At 39.3% G+C, this 23,939-nt stretch overlaps 2 protein-coding genes across 2 annotated transcripts in view; one reads left to right on the top strand and one right to left on the bottom strand.

The window, feature by feature from the left end:
- katna1 (katanin p60 (ATPase containing) subunit A 1) overlaps nt 1-12,181 on the top strand; it is a 12,667-nt gene extending 486 nt beyond the window's left edge. The window contains exons 2-11 of the mRNA XM_079831242.1: nt 1-132; nt 224-366; nt 4,479-4,665; nt 6,259-6,380; nt 6,486-6,591; nt 10,383-10,541; nt 10,641-10,767; nt 10,871-11,002; nt 11,119-11,245; nt 11,345-12,181. The exon at nt 1-132 is cut by the window's left edge and continues 46 nt beyond it. Of these exons, the coding sequence (XP_079687368.1) occupies nt 1-132; nt 224-366; nt 4,479-4,665; nt 6,259-6,380; nt 6,486-6,591; nt 10,383-10,541; nt 10,641-10,767; nt 10,871-11,002; nt 11,119-11,245; nt 11,345-11,543 (1,434 nt within the window). The 3' untranslated portion in view covers nt 11,544-12,181. The remainder of the gene's footprint in view (nt 133-223; nt 367-4,478; nt 4,666-6,258; nt 6,381-6,485; nt 6,592-10,382; nt 10,542-10,640; nt 10,768-10,870; nt 11,003-11,118; nt 11,246-11,344) is intronic.
- Nucleotides 12,131-23,444, bottom strand: ginm1 (glycoprotein integral membrane 1). The gene is made up of 8 exons (XM_079831243.1): nt 23,276-23,444; nt 22,937-22,999; nt 22,743-22,842; nt 22,484-22,629; nt 19,024-19,183; nt 17,373-17,581; nt 15,503-15,666; nt 12,131-13,178 (listed from the first exon to the last, which is right to left on the bottom strand). Exons 1-8 carry the CDS (start codon nt 23,363-23,365, stop codon nt 13,067-13,069), a joined length of 1,044 nt encoding a protein of 347 aa, XP_079687369.1. The 5' UTR covers nt 23,366-23,444; the 3' UTR covers nt 12,131-13,066.
- Nucleotides 23,445-23,939: the final 495 nt, after the last annotated feature.

Here is a 23,939-nt window from a genome sequence, read left to right as displayed (position 1 = left end):
AAGCTGGCTCGAGAGTACGCGCTGCTGGGGAACTACAGCTCAGCCGTGGTCTGTTATCAGGGCGTCCTGGAGCAGATCAAGAAGTACCTGTACTCAGTCAGAGACTCCTCTCTACATCAGAAATGGCAGCAGGTTGCAGTTCCTCCTGCTCTTCATGCTCTCTGTGATTCAGGCTATTTAATGGTTCTCACTTGGCCTTTGTGTGTCCGTGTGTCTCATCAAGGTTTGGCAGGAGATCAGTGAAGAGACGAAGCAAGTTCGGGAGATCATGGCAACGCTTGAGAGCTTCCAGATGGTGTCGACCCCATCCAAACCCAGCAGCTTTGGCCAGGAGAATGACATTATGCCTGTTCATGTGGAGCACAGGTACACGTCCATGTCTGGTTTCATTCAAAACACTCCTGACAGTCATCACAGATAGGGTGGCCATTTCCATAACACCAAAAAGGAGGACACTTTTCGGCATTTTGTGAAGCAAGAATAATTGCATAGGACTCTGGTGTACTCGCAACTACAATACAATTGTGTCCATCATATCTATGGTATCGTGATAGTGATTCTGAATTCATTGCCAGACCATTTGATCTACGATATATCTTAACAGAAGAGGCAAAAAAGTGTTTGTTCACAGTATTTGTATTTAAGACATTGTGATGTCTGTTCCAAAAACTGACCACTGAGAGGAACCTGTCTTGCAAAGTGCAAATTGCCTGAAAACATAACATTTCTGGACTTCTGGAAATAACAGAAATACATAAATAAACAAATAATGAATGCGAAAAATTAATAATACACATTTCAGTTCTCAACAAAGAAGTTCACCCTCTGCAGCAGCTCTTTAAGAACTGAAATGTACATTTATTTAATTATTTTATACAGTATGACTGATGATGCTTGACTGCATGATAGACTTTACAAAGCTCTGCAGTGGAGATTTTGTCATCCTGAGGTGATGTTGCTTCTCGAAAAAAATGACCTAAGGGAAGATGTAGCCTACCTGTTGGTTACTTTTATGTTTTTCCGTGCTGGCATGTCGGGCAATGGCGGCTTTCCCTTGACTACTAACGTCCACTTCACAGCGTCACAGTGTGCAAAGTCCACGAAAAGCGTCTCTACTGGTTTTTGATATAAATTTGTGCTCTTTTGTCCATTCCGGATTAAATGAGGTCTGATGTTTCGGCATGTTAACGTTATGATATGACGTAGCCAGCACGTTGTGGAGGCTTGTTTATGTTTTTAACCAATAATATATCAGATATTTATTTGACACCACTTTCAGCCAATCATTTGTTTGACCCTGTAAGAATTAATAATTATTGATGTATATATTTTCTACCAGGTGTTCAAATTACGTAGTTTTGTGTTTTATATTGTGTAAGTTTCCGGCTAACTCTCGTTATTACTGTCTTACTGAAATACTTCTGCTCATCAGCTGTGGCCACTATTACCTCAAACTGTGTGTGTTAATGCAGATCGTCTGTCGTTCTTACTACTTTGAGTAAAGAGAAAGAGAATGGAGCAAGATTTACAAACTTTAATGTTCCATCAGTCATTGACGTCAGTGCTGGGCTCACGTATGCGCTGTTATTGATACAGTTCTTGCATGTGCACCAATAAATGAGAAACACACACATGGGTTTGTTGTTGGACACACGCTTGTTAATGCTGATGGTGAGGAATTACAGCTGCAACATCCCATAATGAACCTCAAAATGAGTAGCGTATCACTGAGAAACTCCTGCTCAAGTCGTCTTTGTGATGGAAGTTCAGGTTGAATAACTAGTTCTTCAGTGTTTCATCATCGGACTCGCGCTCGGATTGATATCAAAATCAACATCAATGTTATGGTCTTTAATGTGTATACAAGCTGAAGTTCAGTTATGGTGATGGCCGTTTAGCTTCTGACAAGCACTGTTAGTGGTAGACCAATCACAACAGACTGGGCCGTCTGGCCAATCAGAGCAGAGTAGCTCACGGAAAGGAGGGATTTAGAGAGACTGATTCATTCGTCGAGTCGTTTGAGAATCATTGAAAAATGTGGTGATGTGCAATATATATTACGAGAGAATGCATGTAAACCTGTTGTAGGACACTCCAAAACGAAATTAGGAGCTTTTAAAATAGCATAATAGTGCATAATAGAGCATAATGCACTTTAAATCGTTTACAAATGTTTTTAAGCCGTCAGATTGTGCCAAGTTTCGTCCAGTTAGGTTTCATTCAGGTACCTGTTGGATTGTTCCTAATGAATGGGTTGCACATTTTCTGGAGGTTAAATTTCAGTGTGCAGACATCTTCCTTTCTTGCTTGTTGTTGAACCTTAGGCCAGCTTGGCTTTCAGATGTGTACACCTATTTGGCTTTTTTATGTTTCATTTTTCACTCGAGTTCCCACAATCATTGCTCTTGAAAGCCTTGAAATCTCGGCGATCATGGATACCTTGGAAAATAAAAACAGAGTTGAAGATCTTTTATTTTCAGGCCTGAAAAAAAAAAAAGTATGGGCATTAAAGGGTTAGTTTGCCGAAAAATGTCAAATCTGTCATTTAAGCAGCACTAGGTAACTTTTCAACCTTCATAATATATTTTCAAGACTCTTGTGAGGATACATCGACTTACAATAGGTTGAATGACACGTCTGCCATAGCCTGACGGGGTCTGTATCGTTTTTAATCGTACTTTTAAACTTCGGGTTTCGGGTAGTAACCCGAGAACAAAAAGAACTACAAAATTCGACTGCTTTATGGCATATACGTCACTTCCACCACCACCCCCACTTCCTTAAATTCGGACGTGCGAGCCAAACTATTTTTGCCGAATGTTATCGTCATGGCCGAAGCAGCACAGAAAAATAAGAAAGCAAAGGTTTTGTCGGAGGAAAGCAAAAAGAGGAAACGAGAAAGTGATCTGATTAAAGGCAGGACGAGGATCAACAAAAAAAAAATCAAATCACTTTATTGTCACACAGCCATGTACACAAGTGCAACAGCAGGTGAAATTCTTGGTGCAGTTCCGAGCAACATAGTAGTCACGACATGACATGTACAACATTTAGAGCAGCATCAGATTACACTGATGCGCCCACAATTACTCACAGCACAGTAAACTCTACAATAAACAATAAATAATTTACACAATGTGAGTGTGGTTCTCACAGCTTTAACCAATATACACATACTTACAATATACATATACTTTAAACAATATACTTTAAACAATATACTTTAAACAATATACACACTAAAACATACATTAAACAATATACATTACGCTATAATAATAATAATAATAATAGTATACAATGTACAGTATACATTATTATTATTCATTATTCACAACATTGGGCCAGCGTTTGCTCGTTGGCGTGAGCTGAAGGAGGAGGGGCTACATTCTTGCAAGTAAATACATAAGACGTACAAAATCATATTTTAGGATACCTAACATGTCTGCGATATTGGTTTATTTGTCTTGCCTCAAGCTATAATGCAGATTCATCTATGGTAGCTTGATATTATAATATTGACGATGTATGGTTATTACCTACCACTCAAACATTGAATTGAAGTATCATATAGATTCCGTAAAACGGGAACCAATAGACTAGGCCACTATAATGACGCTGGCTTGTAAACGTGAGCATCGCGATCATTTGGCGTTTGAAAAAAAGTAAAACCCATGAATTTATATTTAAATGACATGCTGAAACATATGCCACTGTAACGTTACCTGGGATGAAGACATTTCACTCGCGACGCAAGCAGAACCATCTATGAGCAGAACACCTGAATGTGAACTCCTGCAGTGTTCAGGGCTATCATGGTTGTCATGTCAATAAATGCACGTGCGATGCATCCCCTGATGTAGGATGACAAATGTTTACGACAGTAGTAGAGGACAATACTGTTTCCCAATTGTAGATCATGGAAATATCCATACTGAATATATGTACATTTTTAATTATGCTTATTTAACCAGCTAGAATTGTTTTTAGGATTGCTCAGGACTATTTTATCTTATTGGAGACATTTGTAAAGTAATAAATAGTAAAAAAAAAAAAAAGTATGTAAATAGGTTTATTTAAACTTAAACCTGCCTGATTTCTTTTTATACAGTATCTCAGTCAACTGGAAAGTGAAGGAAATTCATTGGCCACACTGTGTGGGAATCCTGTCTTTAATAGTTGTTGTTGAGTTTTTAAAGCCCCCGTCAACACTCCTGTCATGTGAATTAGATTAAGATCTGAATGGCTTCCCACCATCTTGCAGCCCCTCATACTCTTTCATGCCTGCCTTGAGGCTATTAAAGGTCTGTTGAGCCTGTTATATAAACCATAATCTGATTATGCAGTAACATTTGAATTACAGCCCCAATTATTAAGGACATTTCATTCCATTCAGCATTAAAATTATATTGTTAAAGGGCCCCTTCAGAGTCATCACTTTATGTCCTGATACTATGTGTCTGTTTGCTTGTGCACAGGTCGTCGCCATGTGTAGTGCGCAAATCCTCTGGGCCGTACAAAGACAGCAAAGGCCATGGAAACCGGTTGAGCGCCGGCCCCCGCGGCCAGCCACGACCCTCGCCCCGCGTCGCCAATGGAGACAAGGGAAAACCTCAGAGAGGCAAAGAAAAGAGAGACAACCCTTCAAAGCCAAAAGATGACAAGGTAAGGTTCCAGTATTCATCTCTGTCTGCTGTTTGGACAGGGCCTATTGTGTCATAAACTGCGCAGTCACAATATTTACTCAAAGGATCAAATGCCTTGCGCTGTATTAACATCATAAACCTGTGAGACCGGTTTCTTACATCAAAGGGAAAACGGCTCGGATAGAGTTTAAAAACATTAAAACTTGGCAGGTGTTTCCTTTGTACTCTTGACTATAAGCACTTTGGTTTGGTCAAAAGACTGAAACAACAGAACTTACTGTATTTGCAGTCTTGCAAATTCATTCGTTTGATGTTTGATTTTTCAAAACCATTGTCTAATTCAGCTGAAAAGCCGGTCAGAACCTTTTTTAGCAAAAAAATCATAATTAAACTAGAATGTACATTTCCTGAAGAAAATGTGAGTGGTTAGCCTGGATGCCAGCCGAACTTAGCCCCGCCCACAACATTTGAGGTCTGGAAGTTGGGTCTGGACTTGATCCGTTGTGGAGCAACTATGCTCGAACCAGAGCTGTTCAGACCAATCAAATTGTCAGGGCGGGCTTTATACGATGATGGACAGATGATCAACAGAAATGTAATCATTCACGTCACCAAAGAGCGCTTCGGTTGAATTTGTTCTAATCCTAAACGGAGAACTTGTTTGTATATGCATTCACCTTTACTATTTCTCTCAAAAATGATGATTGTGTTGAAACACGCCCCATAACCACAGCCCAATGGAGCAGTATCAGACTCACTCAGATTCTAGTCAGAATATTTGACGACGTCAGGCTAGGGAGTGGTGCTTGCAGTGGCAAAACTCGGCACTGGGCAGATGCTACAGTGTTCTGCACGATTGCAAGAGAGACAGCCACCATGTCTGTATGATATTGTGGAGCTGAGATATAGCTTCATTATGTTGCAATACGGTTGCTAGGGTGCTCTAAACGGTTGCTAGGGTGTGGCTTCCATGGTGATATTTACAGACTGTTTTCTCACCCGAAACAAAAGAGCCCACCCCAATGTCTGTACGATGTTCTGGTGCTGAAATATGGCTTATTCATGAAGTTAAACGGTTGCTAGGGTGCTCTAAATGGTTGCTAGGGCGTGGATAGACAATTAGCATGGTTAAACTGATAGACTGCATTTCTGCCCAAATCAAAAGGGCCAAACCCATGTGTCTCTATGATGTTCTCATTCATTTATATCCCTCTCCTCTATTTTTCAATGGAAGTCTATGGAGTGGTTGCTAGGGAGGGACTTGTAACTGGTTGCTAGGGTGTGGCTATAAAGATTTTAGGTCAGTACTTATTGGCTGCTTGATAAGTCGTGTGTGAAAATTACAGTTAAAAATGTAAAATTCAGAACTTTCAGCCATTGTAAGTCAATGGGAATTTTTTGGCCCATTTTTTTTCATCCGCTGTGCGAAATATCGTAGGTCCGATCGCTTGCAAAATATATAGCACGCCTCTCCTCTGTAAGCCGGTGCGGGAGGAGTACTGCGCCAAAGTTTTGTGTGGGAGAAGAATAAGTATGCAAGAGATTAATAGTGATGCTGTGCCATAGGCAAGCACCACTAAAAAGATTTGACAAAACTCTCTGCTCCCTGTAGAACAAAGCGGAGGGTGAAGAGGTGAAGACGGAGGTGAAGAGGTTTGACAGAGGAGGAGAGGACAAAGACCTGATTGACATTCTGGAGAGAGACATCATCTCCCAAAACCCCAATGTCACATGGTGGGTTCATCTGCTCTCATCCTCCATTTCTCATTGGTTTTCTCAAATGGCCTCCGTTTTTTTTTTTGTAAGATCATAAATAATGTTTTTTAATGTTTGTTATAGGGGTGACATTGCTGACCTGGAGGAGGCCAAGAAGCTGTTGAAGGAAGCAGTGGTTCTGCCCATGTGGATGCCTGAATTCTTTAAAGGAATAAGACGCCCGTGGAAGGTATGAACGCCCACAAACACCCCAAAGAAAATCATGTGTGCTTTATGGATTTCACAAAGCTCCATCCCAAAACTTCCAGATATCAGGAAGATATCACGTCTTATTGTGTTCTGGAGTTGGTGCCCTTGAAAATGCATTTCCTCTTATTATTGTACATTCATGTTCATAAACTACTGTTCAAAAGTTTGGGGTTGGTAAGACCAAAGTCGCTTTCAAGGAAAGTCAGTCCACTCAGCGGCCATATTTGCAACGCCTCCAGGCATCTATTTCGGCCCATCTACTTGAATGGGGGAATCCTGACTTCTCAACAACTGCTTTAAATTAAATTAAATATTTCAAATCAGCAACAAAATCTGACATGAACTGTCCCGTAAATGTTGTTTTGTATGCTCAAAAAGCGTTAAAAAAGCGTATTTTTTAGTCTCAGGTTCCAATGGGAACCGGAGCTTCTCTAACGGCAGCTGCTATGACGCAATGACTTTAAGAATCAGTGATTGGCTCTCTTGCGTAGAAGGCGGGACTATTCCGCTATATTGCATGTTGCAGTTTCTCCCATTCATAAGAAATAGGACGGAGTGAACCGTCTTTCTATATCTATAGTCTTTGGTAAGACTTTTAATGTTTTTGAAAGAAGTCTCTTATGCTCACCAAGGCTGCATTTATTTGATCAAAAATAGAGTAAAAAAAAACCCAGTAACATTGTGATTTATTTCAAATTATTACAAAAACGCGTTTTCTATTGATATATTTTATATGTTATGTATTCCTGTGATCAAAGTTGTATTTTCAGCATTATTACTCCAGTCTTCAGTGTCACATGATCCTTCAGAAATCATTCTAATATGATGTTTTGGTGCTCAAAAAGAAACATTTCTAATTATTATCAATGTTGAAAACGGATGTGATTTTAATAATATTTTTTTGTGGAAACCATTATACTTTTTTCAGGATTCTCTGATAAACATTAAGTTTAAAAGAACAGCATTTATTTAAATGGATATCTTTTGTAACATCATATGTCTAGACAATAAAGACATTTATAAAGATTTTTTTAGTCTTTTGAACAAATTAATTGACTCTTGCTGAATCAAAAGTAATAATCTTCCAAAAATATCTTACTGACACCAAACCTTTGAATGGTAGTGTAATTAGTGTTTGGGACAGTATTATTTAACAGCGATGTAACATACTTGCATGCAGGGGTGGATGATATGACCAACTTCTTCTATCTCGATATGAGTAATTCTATTTCACAATAACGATATATCACAGTATAGTTATTTTTGCTTTAAATAAGGTTTTTATGATATCAATTTGATACCTTTGAAATTTCATAATTCTTATCACCATTTTTAATATCATTAAAAAATCTGGCCTAAAAAAGAAAAAACTCACTCAAGCTTACTGAAGACAAATAAACTGATAAAGACATAGAACAAAAACCTCAAGCACTAGAAATACTACATAAAATGTAAGTAATCAAACATATAAAAAACAATACATAGTCTTTACTGTTTAAATTAAATATACATTTATTCTTATTAAAGTTACAAAAGTGATTCAGTTAAGAGCAGTGAGAGATTTTCTCGTTTTTTGTTGTTTGATTAGCATTAATAACGACAGCCAGTCAATTGGGACGCCGTCACTTTAAGAGCGACTGCACGGATCCATTATACTTGTGTGTTGTTCTTTCTGAGCTGTTTATGTTCACTTAAGACATAAATTACTCTGTTTACTTGCAAATACATGGTCACTTTGACACGTGTGTATTTAACCATTCAATGCACTAAGTTTAGTTCTCAGGCGCTCTGTGAGCAGCGGCTTCATGTCACGCGTCTCTGACAGAGCTAAGAAACCGCAAAGACTTAATATATAGGAAGACGGTAAACTCTGATTACTTATTAATGGGAGAAAGCGCAACGCCCAATATGGCGAATAAGCCCCGCCTTCTAAATGAGGAGGCAATCGCTGTCTTATTTCGAAGGCAGCGTCCTCCGGAGGTTACATTTTAAGGCTACATACGTCATCAATGATAAAAAATTTTTTAAGAAAAGTAACCGTAATATAATTGACTGTTATTCCTTGTGAGGTATAAAATACTGTAATTTCTTTCTCACTTTGCAATCTAACGGTTACTTTTCTTAAATGAGACCGCCTCTGACGTATGCACTCTTCAAATGCGACCTCCGGAGGATGCAGCCTTCGAAATGAGACGCAGCTAACTGATGATTGGTAGAAGCTCCGGTTGCCCTATAGAAACCTGCAGGGTTCTGAGACGCGCGTTTAGGATTGCGCATGCGCATTAGCTTTGTCCAGGCTGAAAAATTCAGTTTTTTTTGTCATGATTTGAGCGTTTAGGAACACAATTTATGAGTCAGTTGTTGTCAGATTTCATTGGTGATTTTAAAATATGAAATTTAATCGTAAACTTGGCGGACAATTTATTATATTTCCCCATTCAAAGAAGCTATCTAGAAGCTGCACTTGCATACCATAGAGGCGTTTCAAAGATGGCCGCAGAGTGAAATTACTTGGAAATGAAACTGTCTCTCAGAGCTTGCGCTATTGGGGTAACCGTTTAGGACCCAGGACCAGTAGTGAAAAATGAAGACCAAGAGCCAGGAGTGCAATTAATGAAAGAAAAATTTACTGAAGAATAGTTTGCAGTTTCATCAGCAGAAGCCAGCTTCAAGTCTCACAAGGAGTTCGTAGGCCGCCTCCCTCTCTTTACCTGCCTATCGTACATACAGTTTCTCAACAGTTATACTGTTTTCAAGGTCTAGCCACGTCATTACTGCAAGGTGGATGATTCACGTGTCCATAGATCACATATTGACATCGTCACCCCGGAATTAGGCACGTAGTGACCTTCCAGATCTGGAGCAGGCGCCTCCTTGCCCAGAACAACACATCCACCCATCTCTTAGGATGCCGTAATCCACCTCCAATACTGATCTATAACACAGAATACTGCGCGCACACACAGATACACAGGCTCTCCAAGGTTGGAGTTGGTTGAGCTCTAGTAATGACCAGGAAAAGTTTCCCAAAACATACTGATAACATGTGCTTCCTCTCAGTGAGAGGTACAGACAATAGCACAGGCAATATTCATCTTGATTCTTTAGTGTTTCAGTAAAAGGAATAAAATATAATCTAAAAATGAAAGACCGATCCATATTTCATCTCTCGAAGCCGGGCTAAGTGAGCAAGCACTGTTACTGCACTCCTGTCAGGTTAGGGGTGTGTGATACCTCCAAAATCCAAACACACGACAACATGTTCTGAAATCAAGTGTTTAGTGGCACATCCCTAGGACAGACCTTCTCAGAGACCAAATACAAACTTTAGAAAACATAAAGGAAGAAACAAACAATCAGTGGTTCTCTTGCTTAAGCAATATCATAACTGGAAAGAATCATTAAAATCATTATAATAATATAGGAGGATAAATGTTGATTAAGGCTTGTTTGGATGGGTATATTGAAGCGGCAGTGGATTTCAGAATCCAACCTTTCAGCGCACATATTGATATGTTCTCTTTTGCTGCCAATTTAGCTTCAATGGTTGGTGCAAACGATAAGCTTTTGTGACCGCTCAGCACAGCAACGTCACATGAGCATAACTGCGAAAATCTCTACCGATTGACCAATTTCTACAATTTAATCATGTCTACCAGTATATCTCCCACCCCTACTTTCATGTGTTACCATCGTCTTTTGTGTTGATCTTTATTGCATTATACACAGTATTTTCATACACACATTAACTGAACTCGTGTATGATTTTAGGGAGTGTTGATGGTGGGGCCGCCAGGCACAGGAAAGACATTACTGGCCAAAGCCGTTGCCACCGAGTGCCGGACCACCTTTTTTAACGTGTCCTCTTCCACCCTCACCTCCAAATACAGAGGAGAGTCTGAAAAACTTGTACGGCTGCTGTTTGAGATGGTAAAATCACATGCACTTCCTGTATTACCCCTCAATGTTAGCCAAACTTGCTTTCCGCTTTTCCTGTCCATACATTTATGTCAGCATTTGTTTATACAGGCCCGGTTTTATGCCCCCACCACCATCTTCGTTGATGAGATAGACTCCATATGTAGCCGCAGAGGAACCTCAGAAGAACATGAAGCCAGCAGACGCGTCAAAGCTGAACTACTCGTCCAGATGGATGGTATTTCTTCATACAAACTGCAACTGTACAGTTTTGATTAATGACCGTGAACGACACCCTTTTATTGGAATAATGAATAAATCCACCTTTTTTTGTTTTCCAGGTGTTGGTGGCGCATCTGAAAATGACCCTTCAAAAATGGTTATGGTTCTGGCAGCCACCAACTTCCCTTGGGACATTGATGAAGCTCTGAGACGGAGACTAGAGAAGAGAATTTATATCCCGCTGCCCTCAGGTATTCAGAATTACACAGAATTCATCATACCGTATTACATACTTAATACATCTCAGCTCAAGGCAAATTGAGGCAAAAAACTGAAGTATTTAAAGTCACATTATGTATTCTCTTAGCTGAAGGCAGAGTGGAGTTGCTCAAGATCAGTCTGAAGGAGCTCGAGTTGGCCAATGACGTCAACATGGACAAGATCGCCGAGCAGTTGGAGGGGTACTCTGGTGCTGACATCACCAACGTTTGCAGGTGTCCTTATATCACTTTGAGTTTAGCCGGAAATTACTTTCAATGTTTAAAGTGCCACCGTTCTAGAAGTAATTTTGTTTTTGTTTTTTATAATTGCAGAGATGCATCCCTGATGGCAATGAGAAGGCGGATCGAGGGTTTGACCCCTGAGGAGATACGCAACTTATCAAAAGATGAGATGCACATGCCCACTACAATGGAGGACTTTGAGGCGGCGCTGAAGAAAGTGTCCAAATCTGTATCGGCTTCTGATATAGAGAAATACAAGAAGTGGATAGAGGAGTTTGGCTCCTGCTGATGATGCCAAAGATCCCTGATTGTTCCTCCTCACAATCGCTGTTAGCACTTTGAAAGACTGAGGACCAGTTTCACTAAATCCCATCGTGCATTTCCGTTCTGGACCAGACTGAAATCAAAGAGCCTAGATAAATCTGGCCTTGTATGAAATGTGTATGTACAGATTCATAGTTTAATATTTAATAGTAATACAGGATTTTCAGAGCTGGTTGAGCTTTCTCCCTAAACTTAAGGATAAAGTCTGAACTAAGATCCTGGAAATCCAAACTGGTTTTAGTGCTCTTATTACAAGCTCACAATGTGTTGCCCTATTATAGTGTGTACAGACAATAGTACTGAGTTCGTGAACGTGTTTTTATTGGCTTGATCTGTTCCTGTAAAACCACTGCCACTGACCAAAGACCAGCAACTCCGTCAATCTCCAAACGCTCCTTTAAGTGAAGAGCTCGGCAAACTGATGGATTTACTGCTGATGTGCCTCTGATTGATTTAAAGGCCAAAGTTTCCAGTGTCTTAAATGCTTGACTTTTATAAACATTTCACGAGTGACATTCCATTGACATGATAAAGTTTTTGTATTATGTATACATAATAATGTAAAAATTATGTATTTTGTTGAATAAAAATTTTGTAAATTTGAGACGGACTGTTGTTTTTATTTCAGATTTAAACTCCATTTGTGAAGAATTTATTAAAACCGTGAAGAAAAGTCATAACATGCTTGAGAATGACACAAATTACAGATTTCATTAACAGCCGATAACAAGGCTACAACGAAATGTACAAGTCCAGTTGAAATGCTTAATATGACTGAAAAGTTGTCTCTCAAAGTAACAGGGAATATTTTGACCCACCGCTCAAGCCAAAATATGTCTTCATGTAATCCGTGCAGGTCAAAGCTGAAATGTATTGCTGGTATTGATGCTTAATATAACCGCAATGTCTCAAGCAACATGAATATCACATTAAACTACATTAAGCAACATAGGCAGTTTCATAAAAACAGTAGGAAATAAGAACTTAAATAATATGGGGAGTTATGTTAAAAGTTATTTTGATGGATTCTTTTTTCCCCATTAATGCCATCGTTTTCATTTGTCGGGCAAACGTAATTCATAGTATTACCATAAAACAACCAGAGCTGTTTTTCCCAAAAGCATGGTAAGCATAGCAAAGTCGTTCATCAAACCATTGCCTCCAACGGTCTCTACGATCAACTTAGCTCACGATGCTTTTGAGCAGCCCTGTTTAGTGGGGGGGGGAAGCAGGGATGTTTTGGGTACTGAGCGTATTTAAAAGTGTGCATCTTTACCGTTCCACCTCACACTTTCCCCCCAAACACAGTGTAGTGAAGAATACAAACGCTGATTATGCTTTCACACAGATGCAGATGTGAAAATAGAAATCTGTTTCATTAGGAAATGTTGCAGAATCTTTTTTTTTTTCTTTTAAAGTGCTACACTGAAGTCATTGGTATTGTCGACCAAATAAAGTCGCATAGCCAAACTGATGAGAACGTGTCCATCACTTTTCTATCAAAATGCTTTTTTCTGGCACTTCTCCCTCCATGTTATCTATTAGCCCCTGTTTTTCATCATCTGGCATCAGAGTCTCTGGATTCAGATGAAAGAATCCCCTATGAAAGAAAAGAAAAATGTATATTAGGTGTACATGTTATCTAGCAGGCTGCATAAATCACAACTTCTAATTAGTTCTTGAGATGAGATCCAGCTGTGCCCTAGCCTGACAAGCCAGACCCACATCAAGATGGCAGGGCTCAATCATGAAGCTTCGAAGCGTTATGAATCAGTGAGTCGAATCAGCAGTTTGAATCGCCAAATTTCAGCAGTTTGGCGGTTTGACACGCGATCCGAATCATTATTCGACTCACTGATTCATAACGCTTCGAAGCTTCATGATGCCTTGTTTTGAAATCGTCATCACTATGCAAGTCGTTATTTAGGGTTTTTTTGCGCACAAAAACTATTCTCGCCGATTCATAAAGTTATTTTAGAACCACTGTAGTGAGATGGACTTTGTAACGACGTCTTTAGTACCTTTTAAGGGTTTTGAGAGTGAACCGTGCATTGTGCCAATGGAGGCCTTTCAGAGCCATCAGATTTCAACTAAAATATTTTCATTTTATCAAATGTGTAAATTTGTTTAAATTCTTAATATTTTCAATCATGTAATATTCTGCAGAAGAGAGAAATCGATTTCTTTGCTTCTCTCGCGAGAAGTTAATCTCAGTTTCACTGATCCATAGCCTGTGATTGGCTGTTCACTGCTGATGTCACAGCTAAACTCAAGATCAAAGCCTGAATTGACAGAGAAAGCTGATGATCAGCATCATGGGATAGGGATGTGGAAATGAAGCCTCATGAAGCAGTGAGGCTTTACCCTGACTGTTTCGGGAAAAGATTCAAAGCTTCGAGAGTGTCAAGAACAGCGCCATCTGGTGCTTATTTAAAATTAAGCAGGCAGAAGTCTGTGGAAGAAGCTCTGTCAGATGAAGCAACCACAACACACTCCATCGTTTCAATGCTATGTGTACAAATAAAAGCTTTATATGTTTGTGTTTAATGTGTCCAGTAAATAAATTAATTTACCCATTAAAGTGTGTCAATAAAATATAATATGAGCTTATATGATTCAATAAGATGTAACGTAGCCCTACTCTCTCCACACACACACACACACCACACACACCACACACACACACACACACTGTGTGATAGGATCATCTGTAATTAAATGTGCTTATGACACTTGGCAGTGATAGTGCTTGTGTAACAGTAGGAATGACAGTAAGGCAAATATTTTTCCAAAATACAAAGACAACTCCAACAAACAAAAAATAATAAATAGTGACAAATAAATGTTTATCTAAATGTAATATATTATTTAACTTTCAAAGTACAGCACTCTCCTCACAAAACCATCAACCAGACTGAGGCAACAAGGACTTGTTAAGTAAGATCTGGGGGTGCGAAGCTTCTGACACGCAAAGTGAAACGCGCACGTGATTGGACAGAAAGTGAGGCTTCATTTGTCATCGATCACGTGACTCTAGGAAACCAATACACACCCCGATACGGAGCTTCACTACAAAATGTGTCGCATGCGCAATACGCGCATCGACGCTTCAGTGTCATACGTAACATCACTATCATGGGACCACCAAAGCCTGAATAGATTGGTTTGGTTTTGTCAACTCGAAACTAATCCTGTAACCCTGAGTTTGTTAAACTACCATCATGGTACAGGCCCCAGGACTAGGGGTGGACGATTATTTTTGTTATTAAAAATTAGAACAGTAGTCTTCACATTAATTAAATATACACTGATATACATAACAAAGCTACAAAGGTTATTCAGCCAAGAGCACAGTGATTTCTCTTTCTTTTGTTTGACAGACAGCGGCAGGTTTACTGTATTAGCAGGCTGTCACTTTAAGACCTAATGCACGGATCCTATTGACACGCATTCGGTTTCTTTCCCCAGCTGATATCGTTCACTTAAAGCATAACCGACTGTTTACATGAATACTCATCCAGATTTTGACATAACTGTGTGTGTATTTGACAGTTTGAGTGTGTAACAAGACACAAAAAAAAGAACCGCTTGTGCGCACGTTTCGTGTGTGTGTGTGTCAGACAGCACGAGACGTTGTTTTCCTCAAGTTATTGCGTTTAATAACTCTTTTTAACATCAAGCAAGTCACATAAGTAACAGTCGTGTGCCCAGTCTATTCTCTGCTATATCCATCGACCTAAAACGTACACTTTTCACAGCGTTGAAGTAGCCTATTAAAATCATAAAGATATTGCGTGCCCTTGCTATATGCATATTGCGATATGTACATTTGCGATATATTGTGCAGCCCTACTTCAAATCTTATTCAAATATCACCTATATGGCCGCACATTTATTATAGTGGCAGGTTGGTGCAAGTTGTACCTGTGTTCACAGGAGGGGAACAGTACATCCAGGATCTTAATGATGACAGCTGAGCCTGCAACGCCGACCACCACCACCCACATGATCAAGAAGAAGAGCGGGACTGAATCAGACCAGAAGCGCCTCAGTTTATCCCTCAGCTCCTCAACCCACCGACACGCCACCTGCACAAATAACAAACAACTGTAAATGCTATGGGTCTGTGAAAATGACACTATAGACAAACAGAAAATTAGAAGGGGGGGGGGGGGGGGGGGGTATTACAGAATGTACTATAATTGATTTATCCATGCACATCACTATTTATAATTTATTTTGTATTATAAATCTGTTCATAATCTTTCAATCAAAATAACCCTCTTGCAGCAACATCTCTTCTCTGATGACATGTTTACTTGCATAAGGGCGGGAAAACCTGCCACTCAGACGAGATCACAGTAATGGCAAATCAACACAATTCCACAACTCAACCGATTCCTGATGGACGAAGCCTAGTCTCATGTAGCCAGACCTTCAGACTGACGGCTCTTTCGCCATCTTCATTGGTCAAGGACCGCCCAAGAGGACGTTTGACTGACATGTAACGCAACCAATCACAGTTCGATTTGTACGGCGTCATGTTTAGGGGCGTGAAAATGTAAAGTCGATGTCCCTCCAATAACAGTGCATTTAGAATTCATTCAAGAACGTTGTGCAGGTTTACTGCAACAATGGAGCCGCGAACTTCACATACTTTTGTAAATCCAGCGTTTAGTTGATTCTGGTAAGTTGTAAACAGGATGGCGTTCTTCTTCCACGAGGGAGGTTGGTGTCAGGGCATTTGTTTCCAGGCAGACCGTTAAAGAACGCAACACACACATATCGCGGACATCCTGTTGAATTCAACCAATCAGATGACAACTTCGAAACTCCAGAAGTGTTTCCAGAAAAGTGTCCCATATGCATCAGACGTTCAGTCAACGGTCCATGGGTGTGACGTCTGAGGCTGAGATCAAGTCCTGCCCTACATTATTTTTTCTTGTTTGTGAAGCCGTTTCACCCAGATACACGTCACAATAGGAATGCCAACTTTAAAGGGTTAGTTCACTCCAGAATTAAAATCCTGATCATTTGCTCACCCCCATGTCATCCAAGATTATCCTGTCTGTCTTTATTCAGTCGAAAAGAAATTAAGGTTTTCGAGGAAAACTTTCCAGGATTTTTCTCCATATATTGGACTTCAACAGGGGTTGAGTTATCATAATGGTTTGAAGGTCCAAATAAGGGTTTCAGTGCAGCTTCAAAGGGCTCTACACGATCCCAGCTGAGGAATAAGGGTCTTATCTATCGAAACAATCAGTCATTTAAAAAAAATATTTTAAATAAAAACATATACTTTTTAACCACAAATGCTCGTCTTGCACTAGCTGTGAGATGCCATGACTGCATGCATTATATAATCACGTTGGAAAGGTCACTCGTAATGTAGGTTGAATTTTTCTCCTCCAACTTCAAAATCGTCCGGCATCGTTGTTTTACCTTTTTTTTTTGGGTGAAGGGCATTTGTACTTCCGCCTACATCACGCGTGACCTTTCCAACGTGATTACGTAATGCGTGGCAAATCACAGAGCAAGTGCAAGATGAGCATTTGTGGTTAAAAAGTATATACGTTTTTTGTTCTTTTTGAAAATGACTGATCGCTTCACTTGATAAGACCATTAATCCTTGGCTGGAATTTCTTTTCGACTGAAGAAAGAAAGACATGAACATCTTGGACGACATGGGGATGAGTAAATGATCAGGAAATTTGAATTCTGTAGAGAACTAATCCTTTAAAGAAGTACTTTATTCCACATTTAATACACCCCAAGAGTTCACAGAAGTGCTTACACTGTAAGAGGATATGGACCCTCTTAGAGGAACCTCAGGCAGCAATGAATCGGAAGTCCTTTCGTCTTCCTCTCTGGACTCATACAGGGTTTCAGGGTCCATCCGCAAGGGTGTTTCAGGAAGTTTCCCTGGAGCTGCAATCTCCTCCTGGGTGGTCTCTGCGTGTTTGAATAGGTAGTGGCTAGTGGTGTTATGCACTTGGTCTTCAACTGTGAAGAAAAAAACATAGAAATTAGGGGTGTAACAATACCCTCATGTCACGATTCGATACATATCACGATGCTGAACTCATAATATTATTGTGATACACCAAAACCATACACCATATAGAGACAGAGCGTATTTAGGCCACGCACACACCGGGGGGGGGGGAACAATCCAACGCTCTCCATTGATTTTGCATTGCGTGAGGCTGCCTCATTGTCATTTCGGACTTATAACAAAAAACAGAACAATGTCTAAAAGCTGATATGTGACAAGGTGTACAGCAAACAAGCTAAAAAACACATAAATAAGTTTTTATAAGCTATCGACCCAAAAAAACGAGCGTTTAAGAAGATAAAAATGGATACAGGCAATACGAAGTGAAGCTTCAGCAGGAAGAATGGGTAAATTTTGGGATCCTGACACTCAGTATGCCTCAATATGTCTATGTGTGCAGTAAACATTTTGTCACTGTTAAGTCAAATATCCAAATGTCCGTTTTATATATTATATTTACTGTCGCTGATCACGTTCCCCTCTAGTCGTCGTAGTTCTCAGTATAATATGACCCGCGCGCTCTGTCTCAATGGCCTGAATCCACTTTTTTGTACTTAAACGCTCGTTTTTTGGGTCAACAGCTTATAAAAATGTCTGGGTTTTTGCTTCTGGGTTTTGTTTAGCTTGTTTGCTGTACACCTTGTCACATATCAGCTTTTATACATTGTTCGGGTTTTTGCTTCTGGGTTTTGTTTAGCTTGTTTGCTGTACACCTTGTCACATATCAGCTTTTATACATTGTTCAGTTTTTTGTTATAAGTCCGAAATGACAAAAAGGCTGCTTCACGCAATGCAAAGTCAGTGGAGATGGTTTGAATGTTTTCCCCCCCGGTGGGCGTGGTCTTCAGATTATGACGCGTGTCGCTCTGTCTCTATGGTAAAAGCTTAACAAAAATGTACTGATGATTAAAATGCTAAATTTGGTGTTACATTGGGGGTGGAAATTAATAGGCTTGGACTTGGTGCTGGTAACTCAGGACAACAGTGACACCAGAATAAAAATATTCATGATTCTGAAGCTGAAAATACAGAATTATTTTAGACAAATATGCTTACACTCTGTCACTGACTAGATATATTTAAAATAACTTAGGCCACTTTTTACTGGTAGCAAAGGACATTTGGCATTATTATCAGGACCCACAAATATTACCCCATTGCATTATTATACATTATATATAGTAGTTTAATCTACTGACAATAAAACTACATTTTAATTTTGGGTGAACTATTCACAACACATTGTCAATATCCATGATACATATTGTTGCATTTATGTATTGTGATATATTGTGACACTATATTGTTACACCCTTAATAGAAATCCTTCCAGTTAAAGCACCATAGTCACTTTTCAGATTACAAACAAGAGTAACCTGTATTATTATACCTGTATTACGTATGGATGCATCAGTAACCAAGACGTCATTCTCTCGTGGAATGACAGAGAGCTCGCTTCTTGATGAAGGGTAAATACTGGTGATCTGTGTGATCTTCTCAGAGCTCTGGTTCCACCGGATCTCCACCTCACACACGTCAGGCTGCTGAACCTACAGAATTACGACATCAAGTGCTAGAGTTCGCTTTCTTTTCATAGCATTAAAGATGTAATTTTGTTTAAAGGGTTAGTTCACCCAAAAATGAAAATTGTGTCATTAATTGCTCACCCTCATTTCGTTCCAAACCCGGAAGACCTTCGTTCATCTTCAGAACACAAGTGAAGATATTTTTGATAAAATCCGAGACCTCTCCACAGACCGAAATATAATTACCACTTTCAACGTCCAGAAAGGTAGTAAAGACATTGTTAAAATACTCCATGTGACTCCAGTGGTTCAACCTTAAAGGAACATGGCGACTTTTTGGGACTTTAGCTTATTCACTGTATCCCCCAGAGTTAAATAAGTCCATATATATCATTTTCATCTCTGTGCGTGCCATAACTCTGTCTGACGCACCCACCGCTAGCCTAGCTTAGCACAAAGACTGGAGGTAAATGGCTCCAGCTAGCCTACTGCTCAATGAGTGACAAATTAACGCCAACATTTTCCTATTTACGTACCATGAGTGCAGCAGTTATACAGCGCCTGAAAATAGGCTAGCGTGCTGGGGACTATTTTCAGGCGCTGTGTAATATCATTGTGCCGCTGCACTCATGGTACGGCTCAAATTTCCTTGATTATTACGCAGGAATGAGAGTATAGTTCCTAGTCATATTGGCCTAGAAAATCACAACTTTTAATTTTCTGTCCGTCTTAATACACAATGTAACTAGGGCTGAAACGATTCATCGAGTTACTCGATTAACTTGATTACAAAAATTCCTCGTGGCAAAAACTCTGCCTCGAAGCCTCGTTAAATTCCTATGACGCGCTCTATACGCGCAGGGATCTGATTATAACACGTGATACATTTTGAATTTAGTTGGCGCGATGGCAGAGAGTAAAGATGTCCATAAACAGCAGAGAATGTCTAAAGTATGGGATCATTACATTCTTAAAAAAGAAGAGAACAAGGTGCAATGTGTCTACTGCAAAGTACACCTGGCATTTCACAGCGGTAGGGCTTCAATGGTAACGTAGCCTAAGCCTATACATTGATGTTCGCTGATTTTAATCCCATACTGTATTTGTAGCGATGGCGTGATGCGGTTTGACTAGATATGATGTTTAGCTTTGATGTTTTTAAGTAGTAAATGTATTCACGTTCAATTGAAAGAGAGTATAGACTAAAAAAAAGAACCCCTTCACACACACATGCACCCTCGTCTCTCTCAAGCGCCAGTCAGACCAATCACGGCAATGCATCACATATGCTTAAAGTCGGCGTAAAACGGAAGTTAAGATCGTCTTTTTCTCCTTATTGTGACGTATATCCGAGTGAAACGGCTTCTGAAATTAGAAAAAATGTAGGGCGAGGCTTGATTTCATCCTTCGGGAATTGATTGGATCGTTGGAAGTTGCTAACAAAATGGAGGCAGATTTGATGTTTGCACTCAGTTGTGGAGAAAAACTCGATCTATCTCTTAAATAAATCTATTTTCTCTCTAAATCTTTTCTACATATGTTACTGAGCACATTTCCTCAATTTTCGCTGATTTATGCTACAGATTTCACTTATTTTAAGCTTTTTATGGCTTTATTTCTGTAAAACTTTTTTCTCAGCTCTCCCTTATAAGCGTAAGCGCGTTCACACACGCTGCATTCCTGAGTGCGAGCTGTCACGACAAGCTGTTCGTCCGACTATATTGAGTAATTTTTACATAAAAAAAGCTTTTATTTCTCATATATTTCTCTCTTTTTGCCTCAAGTCCTTCTTGAAGAAGGTATTGTGTACACCGAGAAAAATGCACCTAACCACGATATTGCTACGATCAGTGACAGGTTTCTGAGAGGCGGTGCAGAAACAAGACAGGGGGCGATAACCCCACCCTCGCGCCATAGCAGATGACCGGGAGAGAAGAGAAGTCGTTTCATGGGGGAGGGAAAGTTAACATATTTGATCAAAGATTATAAGGCTAAATACATTGCAAATAGCAAATAGGCTCACCCCAGAAATTATATATTATTTGTTAGTAGCCTAATGGTAAATGCTGCAGGTGTAGAAATCTACATAAAACAGATATTTACTTTGATGTCAGGGCTAGATTACAGCATGAAACCTGTTGAGCATGTTAATAAATTAAGTTGCTTTTCCTCTTCATTTTCGTTATGCATTATTTGTTTTGGTTGTTTAAAAACACAAAAAAATTTATCCGATTAATCGATCAATTAAGTGCTAGATTAATCGATTACAAAAAGAATCGATAGCTGCAGCCCTAAATGTAACTATACACATCACAACATGTAAATAGGATAATGTTGGCGTTATTTTGTCACATATTGAGCAGTAGGCTAGCTGGAGCCATTTACCTCCAGTCTTTGTGCTAAGCTAAGCTAGCAGTGGGTGCGTCAGACACAGTTATGGCACGCACGGAGATGAGAATGGTATGTATGCACTTGTCTAACTCTGGGGGATACGGTGAATAAGCTAAAATCCCAAAAAGTCGGCGTGTTCCTTTAATGTTATGAAACGATGAGAATAGACCCTTTCCACAGACTGTGATGACGCGTTTTAATGGTCATCAATATCGTAAATCCTGCAACGTTTTTTGTATTTTAAATTTTTGTTTAAATATATGTACATTTATAACACTAATACTTTGTATTTTATTACTTTTGCATCAAATTACAAAAACAAGTTACCGCTGCTGTGAGGGTGTTTCTAATACAGCGTCTATGGGAGTGATGGTGAAAATGAACATATTTCTCTCTTTTCACTGCCGTTGAAAACGAACAAAAATAACGACTTTATTCAACCATTTCTTCTCGTCAGCTCCAGCTCCTGTGTCGTGGTGCTCACGTGAACAGCATCGGCCAATGGTAAGCCGGCGTTCTGGCGTAGCTCTGACATAACTCGGAAGCGCTGCACTGTATTTATTACGTCAACAGTGTAGGAGACTGACATTGTTCAATAAAGTCATTATTTTTGTTTGTTTTTTGCGCACAAAAAGTATTCTCCTCGCTTCATAAAACCAAAGTTAAACCACTGGAGTCACATGGACTATTTTAACGATGTTTTTACTACCTTTCTGGGCCTTGAAAGTGGATATTAAAGTGCTGTCTATGTGGGGTCTGAAAACTCTCAAATTTTATCAAAAATTGAGCGAACGACTTACGGGTTTGGAACGACATGAGGGTGAGCAATTAATGACAGAATTTTCATTTCTGGGTGAACTAACACTTGAATTACTTTGCGAACGCCATATAACAGAGAATTTCAGTAATAATTTATAGGGTAACGGTTAAAACCTTTTCATCCGCCAACTGGATTATCTCCTGACTCAGGAGGAGTAGCAGAACCTGCTCTCCAGCATCATTGTGAACATATGACTGATTCACCATCAGCCTCAGCTCACTGCTGACCGGACTACCAGAGCTCACGCTAGGACCATCCACTGCAAACACAGAGAACAGTGATAAACACCATCACTATAATTTATCTTGACTAGACTTTAAATACAGAGATACATTTGATTAGTAAATGAAAAAAAAAGACAAAGATGCATACACAACAATGCAGGACACATCATCCTCGTGACTCCTGTAGACTTGAGAGGAGCTCCATTAATAAATGTTTCATTGTCCAAGAAACCTATATTCAAATTAATCTGAGAGAAAGAATGAAAGATGATTTTAAATTATACATCCTTTACAAAAAATATTTATGAATGTAAAGCACCATTCCCCTAAAATACTTCTTACCTGTACACTGTACTTTGTCTGGTTATTTTCACTAACCGCAGTCACATTTAACACGACGGTTTCCTGTGAAACAAACAGCATACATGATAACAGACGCGTTTGTTTACATGGTTCTGACTTGACAGTCTTTCCCTGAAGTTTTCAAAGCTGATGGCCACTGCTTTGGGTTAATTAACCGTGAATATCAGATTGACTTCAATTTGTCAGTGGCAGACAAACCATGGATATAAACCAAATTAATGTCTAATAACGTCAGTTATTTATCGGATAAGCATTTTGAGTAGCTACACATGTGATTCAACAGAAAGACTACCTCAAAACATATGAAATATGACCCACCGTGGTTATTTGTTTTGATTGGGTGTTAACCAGGATACACAAGACGATCAGATAAAACATCGTTAAATGTATTTTCCATGTAGACGCCATTTTTTTATCACGCTAGTTACTAACAATACGTGAATTAACATGCGCGCATGACGCACAGTTTACGTGACGGCAGTGACGCAGATTTGTTTAACTCTTGAGCCCCCTATTGGTCTTTAGAGGTACTATATGAAGCTTCACACAACATTAGCCCTCATTTTGAAACAACTTTAGCATTTGCAAAAAAAATTTGTCAGATGAACCCCCTGTGAACCCTAAGTAGCCCGTGAAATTGTAAAAGTAATGTTAACCTTATAAAAAAATATAATGAATTTCACATCTTTTCGCTTTCACTTGTGAAATACTTCCGTTGATACATTTGTTATTATTGCATTTAAATACTTTTTTATTTAAATAGATTAACATGAATATCACAATTCCATGAACTCCTAGTGGTAAAAAAAAAAATCACCATTTAATTCATTGTGATAACTTACAGTCCTTATTGATTTCCCCTATTCAAATCTGTGTGAACAATTTTTATGTTTAAAAATACCTGTCTAACAATAGGGAGAGTGGGGTAAGATGAGACATTTATTTTACTTATGTGGTCCTCAAGATAAGAGAAAATAAGGCA

Source organism: Gobio gobio (assembly GCF_949357685.1).
Source record: "Gobio gobio genome assembly, chromosome: 12".
Classification (NCBI taxonomy): domain Eukaryota; kingdom Metazoa; phylum Chordata; class Actinopteri; order Cypriniformes; family Gobionidae; genus Gobio; species Gobio gobio.
Note: the sequence above shows the minus strand (reverse complement) of the source record. Positions and strands in the feature narration are given on the sequence as shown.

Excerpts from the sequence above, each read along its gene's own strand:
- ginm1 (XM_079831243.1), bottom strand. The coding sequence starts at position 23,365 with ATGGCGTCTACATGGAAAATACATTTAACGATGTTTTATCTGATCGTC. Across the intron at positions 17,582-19,023 it reads TGCATCCATACGTAATACAG|TTGAAGACCAAGTGCATAAC; the intron begins GTATAATAATAC and ends TTTTCTTCACAG. Across the intron at positions 13,179-15,502 it reads TTCCCCTCCTGTGAACACAG|GGGATTCTTTCATCTGAATC; the intron begins GTACAACTTGCA and ends TTTCTTTCATAG.